Source organism: Eriocheir sinensis, unplaced genomic scaffold (genome assembly GCF_024679095.1).
Source record: "Eriocheir sinensis breed Jianghai 21 unplaced genomic scaffold, ASM2467909v1 Scaffold12, whole genome shotgun sequence".
Taxonomy (NCBI): domain Eukaryota; kingdom Metazoa; phylum Arthropoda; class Malacostraca; order Decapoda; family Varunidae; genus Eriocheir; species Eriocheir sinensis.
In genome coordinates, this window is record NW_026110518.1 from 1,524,807 (window position 1) to 1,537,449 (window position 12,643).

Consider the following 12,643-nt stretch of genomic DNA (forward strand, 5'->3'; position numbering starts at 1 on the left):
AACCTAATAACTACCTGCCTCTCCATCTAGTCTAAGGAATGCACCTTGGAGCTCTCTTGGAAGGCCTAGCAGACGTCTCCATTGGCTACACTCATGCACACCATCCCTTCATATACCACTCTTCTTATTGTTTATTCTCTCACGATTATATTTCTGGGGTTTATGGGATACCTACTATAACTGGTGATAAGCCACTTTACAAAGTAGTACTTTTTTCATTCCACATATTGCTACACTGAATATGTAGTGCCCTTTTCTTTGCTTTCCTAGGCTGGGAAGTGTATTAAAATTCCAGGAGCAAGGCAGTAGCCCAGAGAGTCGTGTGATTAAGGACCTCTTTTGAAAAGAAGCAGAATAGAATCCATGTTTAATGTAGTAACCCTCCCAAAGCAAAAGGCCCCAAAAAGTTTACTTGGCTAGCAGGCGGGGGGCAGGCACCTCATTAGCCGAGTGGTAGAGGAGCGGCTCCCCTCTGGCTGGTTTAATCCCCGGCGTCAGAAATGTTTTTTCCCTTTTCTGAATCTGGATCAGTTTCTCATGTGCTTGGTGATCCGCATATATCGTTTGGATGTTTGGGAAAGTGGAATTCAGGAGCATTAGGCTACATGTTGTAGGAATAAGCTAGAATTAAGATTAACTCTATGCAATCTGAGCTAAATTATAGAGTAGCATTGTGAAGGTATAAATATTAATCTAAATAGAACTGACAGTACTTTACAGGGTGCTGCTACAGCGTCTGGTCTACTCGGCCATTTACACTTTAATGTGCGGCCAACCACCATATTTACAGTTCAGCGTGCAATCTACTTCAACTACAGGAACCTTATACTGCAGGATGATGGAAAAACAAGTTAATTATTGCTGAATAATGATTTTGAGAACAGCGAAGTGCAGGCCAGAATTCCCCACCTGCCACGCTTTAGTTTTTCTTGTGTGGCACCATGACATCACTGACAAGGTCTGCTTCTTGTGGTGTGTCCAGATTATTTTCTCATAGAAATGCAACTGCTGACCCACTGTCAAAATGACATGTCTGTAGAAATCTTTTCACAACATTGCAGGGAGCAGAATGAATTATACTGATGTTATCAGCTTCAGGTGACAAGACGACATAAGCTGAGGTCTCCGGAGACAGGTCGAGTCATTACATAGCCTTAGACCATGGTGACTGTGGTCAGGTCAATACTCAACTCACTCAGGTAACAATAGTACAACATCAGATGAGGTCTCCAGAGACAGGTCAGGTTGTTGCATAGCTTAGACTACAGTGACTGTGGTCAGGTCATTACTCAGCTCAGGAGCACCCAGGTAACAATACATACACATTATATGAAGGCTCGGGAAACATTATTACAGGTCATTATGTAGCTAAACTGCAGATACTGGGATAGTAGACTACTAATACTGTGGTAGGCCGCATGCTAAAGTAGCACCCTTTTGTATATCGGTAAACTTGGTGAACTATTTCTTTGTGTAGTGCAGCGACTTGCCTGATGGGCGAGCCTTCCTTAACCCAGGCAGCCAGGGGGGTATCTCTTTGGCTGACTGGTAAAGGAGTGGCTCTCCCGTCTCGCTGGTCGCAGTTCGATCCCCGGCGCCGGCAAATCTTATTACCTTGTCTGCATTAATTTCTCTTGTGTTTCGTTACACGCTACGGTTGTGTTGGAGCGTAGTAAAGAGAAAATTCTGGCATTTCATTGGGGGTTTCCGTGGCCCAGTGGTTAGCGTCTCCGCCTCACGTGCCGGCGAGATGCTGGAGCGTATAGGTTCGAGTCCTAACCGCTGCCTTTGGGAGTGGAAAGGTTGGGCTCTCCATCACCCCAGCCAGGCCCCATTGTTGGGCCTCCACGTGAAGGACTGAGCATCTCTCTACAGTCTGGGTGGTTGCTCGGTATGCACCGCCTTCCTCTCTTGGGCTATATCCCCAACGAAATACCCCCCCCCCCCCACTACAACTATTTCTATCCCACAAGTTATCAATAAAATTAAGTTTTTCGTTGAATGGTGGTACTACATATATGGGATTCATTTTGTGTAACTGCCTTTGTTAGACTGAATACATCCCGCGGCAATGGCAGCTTAGGGGGAAGGAGGAGGAGCAGTCAGGGATGACCAAGGCATTGACCTTCGACAATCTCATCTTCGGCAAAAGTCCGCTGTGAGTTGCCTTGTGTTTCCTAGGAGGTGGTATTGAATAAACAAACAAAGTATGAAATAAGGTCAATAAAAGGATTTAATTATTTAATATAAATCCGCCTCGTCAACGGCGCCATGTTTACCGTGGCGGTGTTGCGAGAAATACCTCCCCGCGGAAATAAGTCGCTCTGATACAGGAAAATTTATTAATTCTCTTATTCTGTTCTCCTTTGTCCACCTGTGCTCTTCATAATGGTTGATATTCCAGATGTGATAACAACTCACCAAATCAATGGACCAAATAGGCAGGAACTGAGTAACCATCAACGTGGGATAATTCCTTATAAAATCTGCCCTATGCGCTTGTTATTAAGCCTTCTCTTGATTAAAAGTATTTCTCTGATGTTTGTGCCGTGTATTGGAGCCGGAAAAGGACAAGTAAACGATAGCGGTGAGTGAAATATAGAATAAGTAATCTCGTTGAACCTCTCCCTGCGAGTTATTTTACGGCTGCGAGCTGATTCTTACTACAGCCGCGCAACGTTGCCAGATTGTCGTACTCTGCCTCTTATGTTTGCCGATTTCCGACCCAAACACTGCTTTCATCACCCAAATAACTGCATTCATATATGTCTGTCGTTTAAATGGTTAATTATTGGTGCTTCTTGGCAACAGTTATGGGCCAGAAACAGCTAAATACATGGCTCTGAGTACGATAATCTGGCAATGGTGCTACAGCGGTGCGGCGGCGGCGGTGGCGGGCACTGCGAGGCTGTGGACGACCCGGATACTGTGTGCAGGAGGCCGCGCTGACCACAGGAGGGACACGGGCTGACGAGGCACTAGCGGGGACGCAGCACACCCACCATGGCGCCGGCAAGGTCCAGGAAGAGAGGTGACACACGCCTGTTGTCCGTACCTGGGGGTGAGAGTAAGGCGGAGGCGTGGCGGAGAGCGGCGCGGTGTGGACGAGCTATTTTACTTACTTGTCTTACTTGTCGGAAGTTCTCACGGCCAACTTGAAAGTCCACCGCCTCCACATTTTATTTGTATTTTTTTACTGTAGTTGGTCAATTATACAGTTTGATGCTGCACCCCGTGGGCATGGGTTGGGTGGAATAGGAGGCTCGTCCGGTATGTTTTTAGGAAGGTATTGAGCCTCCTTTTGAATGCATCTATAGTGCATTTTGTCATGTCCCCGATTTCTCTTGGCAGGCATTTGAAAAGCCTGGGACCAAAGTTGATGAAATGTTCGGCCTCAACACTTTTCAGCCGTTGTGTCACCGGAGAGAGTTTTTCTGCAACATGTTCTGCCAGACCTGGGGTGTATCTGACTCTTGATGGCCTCCTCTCCATGTGGGGATGGGCAGGGTACTAATTTTTCTAGTATCTTCCATGTGTATATGAAACAGTATCTCTTGCCTTCTTTTAAGACCATTAGTAATGATAATCAAAGCTGTTTGTGAGATCTTTATACAGGTGAGGTATTCCTATGCGGGAAAACTTTACCAAAAGAAACACTGCTCTAAATGCTCTCTAAAGTATTATGAAGAAGTTAGTGGCAGATAAACATGTAATTAAAAAAACAGGAATTGGTGGTGTAATAACCTTGCAAACTCTCAAAGTTGGTTTCTGTTTCCACCTATGTTTAAAAGCGTTAGTAATCTTGAAATAGATCTACTGCATCAATGAGTGTATGGTCATCAAAAACTGTCATAATGGATAAGATGTGGTTTTAAGGTAGTAGCTAAGGTGGTGGGCATGAGCTCTCACCCAGGTATCCACCATATTGATGCGAAGTGAAATGACGGTTCAGCGGCTTCACCTCGCTCCCTTGGATTAGCGCGCCATGCCACCTCCACCCTTTCTACCTTCATGGTCAGCCCACCTTCAGCACGGGACACAGGGATGGTTGGTGTGACGTGTGTGACAACAAAGAACCAGGTGGAGAGAGGAAGCATGAGCATTTGCCAAAGCAGTGTGGAATTCACTAGCATGAGTTAGACAGAAGTGGAGAACTTTGGGAAAGGTCTTTGTTTTGCAGTGGACTAATAATGATGCTTTTGATGGAAAGTAAAGGGCATAGGCCTATTGACATCATGCCAGAAAATTTAAGTCTTCCTGAGGTGATTCTCAAGTAATGTCAGGAAATTTAGGTGTTTTTTAACAGCCAATAGAATTTGTTTTTTGTCTTTATTAGGTACATTTCTGTTGAGTTTTAACTCTGCTTCCTAGTTATCTACACTTGAAAATCAATTCAGGTTAGTATTGGTAATTTTTTTCCTGAAATAATACATTGTTTTACAACCCCTACCTTTTATTTACTGCAGGAAGAACCAGTGCAAGTAAGGAGGGCAAGTCAAAGGATGAAATCAAAGCAGAGATTACAGAACAAGAACCAGAAAAAACACCATCCAGTCAAAGTGACGACCAAGAAGATGAAGAAATTAGTGTGAAAACTAAGGGCAAAGGGAAGAAGCCAACCAAAAGAGGAAAGGTGAAAGAAGAAATCATAGAACAAGAACCAGAAAAAACACCATCCAGCCAAAGTGATGACCAAGAAGATGAAGAAATTAGTGTGAAAACTAAGGGCAAAGGGAAGAAGCCAACCAAAAGAGGAAAGGTGAAAGAAGAGATGACTGACAGTGATGAAGTGCAAGAGGAAGAGGACAAAGAGGGCACCTGCCAAACCTAAGGGTAGCCAGAGGGCAGCAAGAGGAAAAAAGTCAATGAAGGGGAGCTCTACAGAACCAAGTGAAGATGAAGAAATAGAAGTCAAGCAAGTGAAGAAAAAAGTTGCGAGTCCCAGGAAGAAAAATAAGAAAGGAGAGGTAGGCACTGATTTCTGTCTTCAGCAGTTAAGATTAGTATCAGGACATAGGTGGGTATCAGTATTAAAAGTTTCTAATGCAGTTCTTAAGATTCAGGAGGTAAATATAAGGTTGCACTGAGGACAAAGGTTGAGTAGTGTTAGGATTCAAAATCACTCAAAGAATTTCCCTTTCCATTTTTGCCATTGTCTTTGCATCATTATTATAGATATCTACAGTTTGAAAGTGAAGATTTGTTTCTGTATGATTATTTTTTCTCCATTTCAAATATCCTCTTTACTAACATGTGAACTTATGGTCCCAGGATACACCTGTTCCTTGCCCCATCAAGTATGAGAGCCTTGGGGACGGGCCGCCTCCTGTGCCCTCCACTGGACGCAAGTACAGTCGCGATATGAAGTGATGTCGCCGCTCTCAAAATGTTTCGTACGGGAGCATTTGAAGGTAACGGAAGTGATGTGTATTTATTATTTATGTTATAATGCTCTGTTTTAATGATAATCTATAATACGTTGTGATGTAAAACACGGTAAAATAACGTAGTAGTGCCTGAATTACAATTATACATTCATTTATTTTAAAAAAATGCGACTGCGAATGTCATGTGTTGTCTCCAGTACTGAAAACAACCTTGAAATATTTAGCTCACGTCGTGTGCTTATCTTTGCAAAACAGTTGTTATACGTTGTTCAGATTTAGGCTCTCTCTCTCTCTCTCTCTCTCTCTCTCTCTCTCTCTCTCTCTCTCTCTCTTATATATATTATATATTATATATATATATATATATATATATATATATATATATATATATATATATATATATATATATATATATATATATATATATATATATATATATATATATATATATATATATATATATATATATATATATATATATATATATATATATATATATATATATATATATATATATATATATATTTATTTATTTATTTATTCTGGGTCATTCCATGAACTGTCTTCTGCAGTTATTATTACACATGCACAGTATGACACGGCTTAATGGACAGTTACTGGCATTACTTTGCGTTTACTGATTAAGAAACGATCAAATGATAAGGTTTCACATTAAACACCTTTTATTCACTATTGTGGCTTCTTATCATAAGCATGGGCACTGAAATATATAGTAACATTGCTCAGTAACGATGATGAATGAAGAATGCCTTCATAGGTAGGGCTGCCATATCTGAACTATCAAAATTCCGGACGCCTCTGCGAACACTCGACCACAGCCTAATGTTTGGCAGCGCTGCGATTAGCCTACCCGCCCGACCACCACCTCCATTTCAAAGCCATATTTTCTTATTTCCCCACCTTCCTCGATTATTCTATGGCACTTATATGCTGTGGACATGTTCCACTTATCACCTCAAAGCATTAGTAGTCTACATGAAGCTTTTGTCATCGTTATATTGACCAAGAAAGGCAATGATGTTTGCGATCGGCGGCAAAGAGTGAGTTACAAAACACGACTATTCTGAAGCTATTTATTCTTATTTTTCCATCTCCGACTATCCCTTGATAGTTATAGGCTGCGGGCATCTTCCTTTGATCACTATCATGCATTAGAAGTCCACGGAAAGCTTCTGTTATCGTTATGTTGACCACGAAAGGCAAAGAGTGAGTCAGGGCTGAATAATAGGTATGGTGCGCGGGCGATGACGTCATCATCAAACGAGAGTATAAATTAAATAAATTACGCCATCCTAGTTCAGGATATCGACTAATTATGCATGTCCTATATATTGTGCATATGTTAGATTTATTGTTGTCAACAATGATCATGAAAAGATAATTTTACTTTCTGTTTGAGTAATATGTCGATATTTGGACTTCATTTGACTCTTTCCTTGGTGAACGAAAACACTTTGTGTCAAAATATTTCGACAAGTCTTCGTAAGACATCATTGGATATTTCTTTTCTATTTTTTTTCTAGCTTGTAAAATATATTTAGTTAAGTTATGATGAAGATACAGGAAAATAATGGTACTCTTGAAAATATATAACGATACTTGTGTGATCGAAAATAAGCATTACGCAGCGACATCACTTCATATCGCGACTGTACATGGGCTCCCGCGTCTCAGCTGCTGGTGGGTTCACACTTCTGCCTTTTCGTTAATCTTGGGAGTTTTGTGTTGGGAACTTTGCTACAAGAAAAGTTTTATATATATATGATATGATTTCTAACACTTAACCCTATCAGTTATCAGGTGGAATATGGAATGCTTGTGAAAATGCTGAGGAGTGCAGTTCAAAGTCTTTTGCCATTTTCCTTCGCAACCAACGGCAGTGGAACGCTAAGCCCCTGGACGAGGAGACTGTTGAGAAGTGGAAGGAGATTATAAAGGTGAGGTGCATTGTGCCTCCTGCATCCTTCAAACTTCTTCAGCATCTCCCTTTCCCTCATCCATCTATCTATATCCACAACTCCCTGCTCCTGCCCGGGAACTTCCTTCAAGGAGTTCGTTTTGGCAGAAGTGTCTCAATTTTTCCCTGTTGTGGCACTCTCAGCACATTCAGTCCCTTGCCTACCAACTCTCCAATACTCATCCACTCATTTATCCATTTCACTGGTGCTCTCCCCCGACACATCCCTCAGTCCTGCCCTCATATACTGTCCATAACTCATCTCTCTTCCTCATCTTTTACTTCCTCTAGCACATTTCTTTGTACTCTTTTAGGTCTTCTTTTTGTCTTCAACTGCCTCTTTTATCTGATTTGTCCACTATGTATTCCCTTTCTTTCCTCTTCCACACACCAACTACTTTCTCAGATGCCATAACAACTGAACTCAAAGACAGACCTCGCCTTACTCCAGTACTGTATCCTGTCTCTACTCCTGCTCTTCCAAGTAATTCTTCCTCCGTTCTTTAAATCTGCCTGTAGCCACTGTAGCCATACATGTACCTCTTAGATAACTTTGCTGATTCCCACAGGACTTTCCTCCACACTTGATCCTGCCTCATGGGTCCTACCTGATGAACCTGGGCTCCCCCGTACCCGAGACGCTGGAGAAGAGTCGTGCCATGCTGGTGGACGAGCTGCAGCGTTGCCAGCGTCTTGGCATCCCGCACTACAACTTCCACCCAGGTATCACTCCACCTCAAAATTAAAAGTTCAAACCCACCCACTTGCATCCACAACACACCTCCTTTTTCACATCCTTTTTACTTTGCTTTTTTTTTATATCCGGTTGTGACAGATTCTATAGTTCTTTTTTTTTGTGAGTGTGATGGACGTACTGCTCAACAAACTTTTCTTCCGTCCAGTCCAGGTTCCACCACAGGCAAGATCAGCCGCGAGGAGTGTTGCAAGGTGATTGCCGAGAGCATCAACCTGGCCCACAGTCAGACCAAGGGTGTGATTTGTGTGCTGGAGGACATGAGCTGCCAAGTGAGTGATGTTTTATTGCAGTGCTCTTGTCTTTTTATTCATTTTATTTTGTACTTAGTTATATATTTTTCTTTTGTGTTTATGTAAGAGCCATCTTTGGTTGCATGGCTTTTCAGCTGATGAAGTGTTGTTGGCAGGAAATGAGAGGATGCTGCAGAGAATTATGTATGAATTTGATAAGGAAGTGTAAGAGGAGAAAGGTGAATGTTGGCAAGAGTAAGGTTATGGTACTTAAGAGAGTGCGAGAGCAGAATATTGAGTTAGCAAAGCCACACAGATTTAAGGCTGAGAAAACAGTGAGTGAGAGAGTGTAAGATCTAGTTGGGGGAAGAGAGGATGTAGGAAGTGATGGAGTTTAAGTACTTAAGGACAGTTCTGTATAAGTGGTTAAGGCCAGACAGATAATAGTGCATTGTAGATTTATGAAAGGAAGAGGTGTGTACATGGGGGTAGTGAAGGACAGAATAAACAGTACTATCCTCTCCACTCTGTCATATGCATTAGAGATACGGTTATGTAATGTAGCACGGTACTCACAGATACATGCAATTTAAAGGAGCTATATATGAGAGGGAGAAAGTAATGAAAGAATGGATGAGAAGCTTGGTATGGCTGTAGAGAAAGTTGTAAAAGAATGGATGAGAAGCTTGGTATGGGTGTGACAACAAAGGGAGGTGATTGTGGAGTGGTTGAATGCATGAAGCCTGAAGTTCCGATGTGTTTAGACATGAGAATGAATGAAGATGACTTTGTGAAGAGAATATATGAAGCCAGAATCAAGGGAGAGGGTGTAGAGGAATGAAATGGATCAATAAGATTAATGAGTATTAGGGAGAGAGTTGGCAGGTGAGGGATTAAGTGTACTGAGAGGGTGTGCCAGAAAAAAGAAAGTTAGAAATGCCTCTGCCTTGGCCACCCCCTTGAGGGAACACGGTTTCAGATATATAGATAGATAGGATTAGCCTTGTAATGTCATGTTTGTCTTTGTCACCGCCAGGGCTTCACCATTGGGGGCGACCTTCATGAGCTGAGGCTGATCATTGAGCACGTGAAGGACAAGTCTCGCGTGGGTGTCTGTCTGGACACTGCCACTCACACGCTGCAGGTGGGTTGGGGTGGAGGAGAGCAGGGCCTGGCTTGAAATCAGACAGTCAGAGATTATGATGTTTCCCAGAATACTTTTATTACATTGGGCATTGGAGGCAGCAAGGAATGGGGTCCAAGTAAGTTTGATTACGGAAAACCAGCCAGTGTAGACCATCACATGACGATCAGCTGGACACTAGAATGGGGCTTGTGTAGTGAAAGCAAGTTATGATTTTTAAACAGTGCTTGAATAGGTCCTGACCTGACTAAATGATCAAACATTAATTATATGGAAGGTTGCAGTATTTTCAATGAGACAGGGATCAATACATGTTTCTGTGTTTTGTTGCATATTAAAAGTTGTCTGATGTTCATCATGTGTTGCTGGAGGGTAATGTTGGGGAGCAGGCATCTCCTGGTCGGGTTGGTTTTCCTCAGAGCACTTGCCAAAGTTTTTTATTTTCCACCTTGCTTGTTGAAAACCGTCATTGATGAAATATAATGGCAGAATTCTCATAATTAGTTGTCTGTAATTCTGTGAAATAATTTGTGCTGTGAATATTTTTTATGTACTGTATATATTAAGTCTGAAATATGTGTTGCGTTACTTGTTTCCTTCAAAGTGTTGTATGCCTGCAGGGTATGATCTCTCCCTGGAGGAAGGGTTTGAAGAGTTGCTGGAAGATTTTGAGAAGATCATTGGATGGCAGTTTCTTCGAGGACTTGATATAAATGACTCCAAAGGTGTGCATGTCTGCTTTCATTTCTTGTTCTCCAAGTATTTCAGTGAACTAGTGAACTAATACCGACCCCACTTGATTTGTTATCCCCAAAATTCAGCATATTGCAACCTGGGCTGATCTAAGGGCCATGCATGCTAAGGAGCTGTACTGGTAAATTGCTCAGCATCCTCACACTCATAAGAGACATTAATTGTAACTTGAGCATGGTGAATGAGGTCATGATTAAATTGCCTTGGGGCCCACACTGGTAGGACTGTCCATCATTGTGACATAACAGTTTATCAAAACACTTGGCCCACACACTTAATAGTGCTTGACTAACAAGCAAGCCTCTTCAATTTCTCCCTGATGTCTAGCTCTCCCTCCATTACAACTTTGCCAGGCCAAGTTGGCGACCACCTGGACCACCATGAGAACATTGGCAAGGGAACCATTGGTGTGGAGGGCTTCTTCCGGGTGATGAACTGCGACCACTTCAACGACCTGCCCCTCATCCTGGAGACCCCCTGGACCAGCAATGCAGGTTATGCCAACGAGGTCAAGGCGCTGACGTCATTGATTTTAATTGAGAAATAGTCGTTTGCATCAACATTGTCTCCTGAAGCTGATGGAGGAAAGGCATGACCTGAGGCAAGTAAGGCTGACTTGTAGGTAGCAGTAGGACAGTAGTTTGTGTTGCTGTGAGGCAGGTTATTGGCAGTGAAATCAATTAACTGTTTCTGTTGACAATAAAATTGGTTGGATGAAGGAATCTTAGTAGTGCTGCAATACTCACATGGATGTGTGTAGTTCATGTTAGATAAGTGAGATGTATGGAATTCTGTGTTTCATATTGGAGAAATCTGTGTAATTTAAAGACAGAAATAGATAGGATATAAAGTGTGGGCCTTGAAATTTGTCAAACCAGTTACAGTGGCATAAGTGCCATATATGTGGCCAAGCTTAAAGTGAGGGACACTCACTGGCAGTGATTAGTAATTTTAAAAGATACCTGGAGATGTATCAGGTAACTCATGCCAAAGCTAAAATAAAAATTGAAGAATTCATGTTTTGTCATCTTTTTGTACTTTATTTTTACTAAATAAATAAATCTTCACTCACAACACAAAAAGGATCGGTTCATCACAGTAGAATGCTTTGAGTTGGCAGTGACATTCACCATTTTTCCAGCCCATTGTTTCTTCCCTCCCCGAAGGAGGTGAAGGTTTGGGCTAGTGGGGGCAGATGCGGGAGGAGTGGGTGGATTCATCCAGAGAAAGATGGACGATGTGTGAGCCAACTTGAGCTTGTCGGAAGAGGAGGCGGCACTTGTACATCCCCGTCAAGTTGGACCTGAAGTGCTGGAACACAAGGTAGGAATGAGGGAGCTGGTAGTCTCTGCCCATCTGGAATATTGCTTCATCTGCCTTAGCTTCTTTGGGCATCTCCCACCTGCAGGAGGAAGGAAATGAGAAGTGTAGTACACTTCCTACGCTTTTTACGCTCATGGTCTTTTGTGCAGCCATCACCAGCTTGTTTCAGCAAGAAAAATGATTGCCATATTGTGTTGACCAATAGCTTATGATATATGGTGCTTCTCTGTTGGAGGTTACATGTGGTGAGAAGATGGTGGCCTTGGCTGCCTTGTACTCACTCCACATAGTAGTCCCAGTAGTGTATGTCGTTGGTGAGGTTGTCGAAGACTGCAGACGCGTTGCACAGGATCTAACCGCACTCCTGGGAGGGCACCCGAAGTATCCCGTCATTTGCAATCTGCAAGGCATCAGACAGGAGGCCAGACTGATTAATAGGAAATTACAAGTTGGTCAAGCTTCTCAAATATATTAAGTATGAACAATGATACATTATTATATTTTACCAATGAAAGAAGCAAGAATGTGGTGTTATGTGTTTAGACCTAACTGCATTCAGAAAACACAAAGCCAGATAAAGAATTGTGAAGGCTCTGATGTTTAGTATGGTGTGGCAGCCCTAATAGGCTGAGTACTGGTTATGCAAGATGAATGTCTTAAAGATGGCTTCAGCACTGTCACTGTACAGGAAGTAGTAATTTATATTGATTTTTTTTTTTTTTTTTTTTTAAGAGAGAAAGCTATGATTGTTAGAGCATGTTTGATGACTGATTTAGTTTGTCTTTGTAGTTGATTTTATTGCTATTTGATGTAGAAATTGTTTTCACAAAAATTAACACAGGGGAAATGAGACCTTTTTTTAAAATCAGTATTCACTGGCTTGTAGGGCCCCTGCGTGCGTGCGTGTGTGTGTGTGTGTGTGTGTGTGTGTGTGTTGGAGAGGTCTCAAGGCTGTTGTCATAGTAGCTGCCACTTTAACACATACACACCGGTAGCTTAGTGGTAAAGCTCTGTGCTGGAAGGCAGAGGACACACACCGGCAACTTAGTGGTAAAGCTCTGCGCTGGAAGG

General features: G+C 42.3%; 1 protein-coding gene and 1 long non-coding RNA gene across 3 annotated transcripts in view; one reads left to right on the forward strand and one right to left on the reverse strand.

Annotated features, from left to right (window-relative positions):
* Nucleotides 1-78: 78 nt before the first annotated feature.
* On the forward strand, nucleotides 79-11,150 carry LOC126989516 (apurinic-apyrimidinic endonuclease-like). The gene is given in 10 exon segments (XM_050848093.1): nucleotides 79-3,031; nucleotides 4,467-4,967; nucleotides 5,272-5,411; nucleotides 7,209-7,345; nucleotides 7,935-8,088; nucleotides 8,273-8,391; nucleotides 9,389-9,473; nucleotides 9,476-9,496; nucleotides 10,117-10,221; nucleotides 10,603-11,150. Coding segments are annotated over 8 exon segments (840 nt in total). The 5' UTR covers nucleotides 79-3,031; nucleotides 4,467-4,967; nucleotides 5,272-5,386; the 3' UTR covers nucleotides 10,797-11,150.
* Nucleotides 11,151-11,439: 289 nt separating this feature from the next.
* The window catches only part of LOC126989519 (uncharacterized), a 31,329-nt gene continuing 30,125 nt past the window's right edge, over nucleotides 11,440-12,643 (reverse strand). For both annotated transcript variants that reach the window (XR_007743405.1, XR_007743406.1), the window contains exons 2-3: nucleotides 11,854-11,972; nucleotides 11,440-11,560 (exon numbers count right to left, since the gene is read on the reverse strand). This is a non-coding gene — a long non-coding RNA (uncharacterized LOC126989519). The remainder of the gene's footprint in view (nucleotides 11,561-11,853; nucleotides 11,973-12,643) is intronic.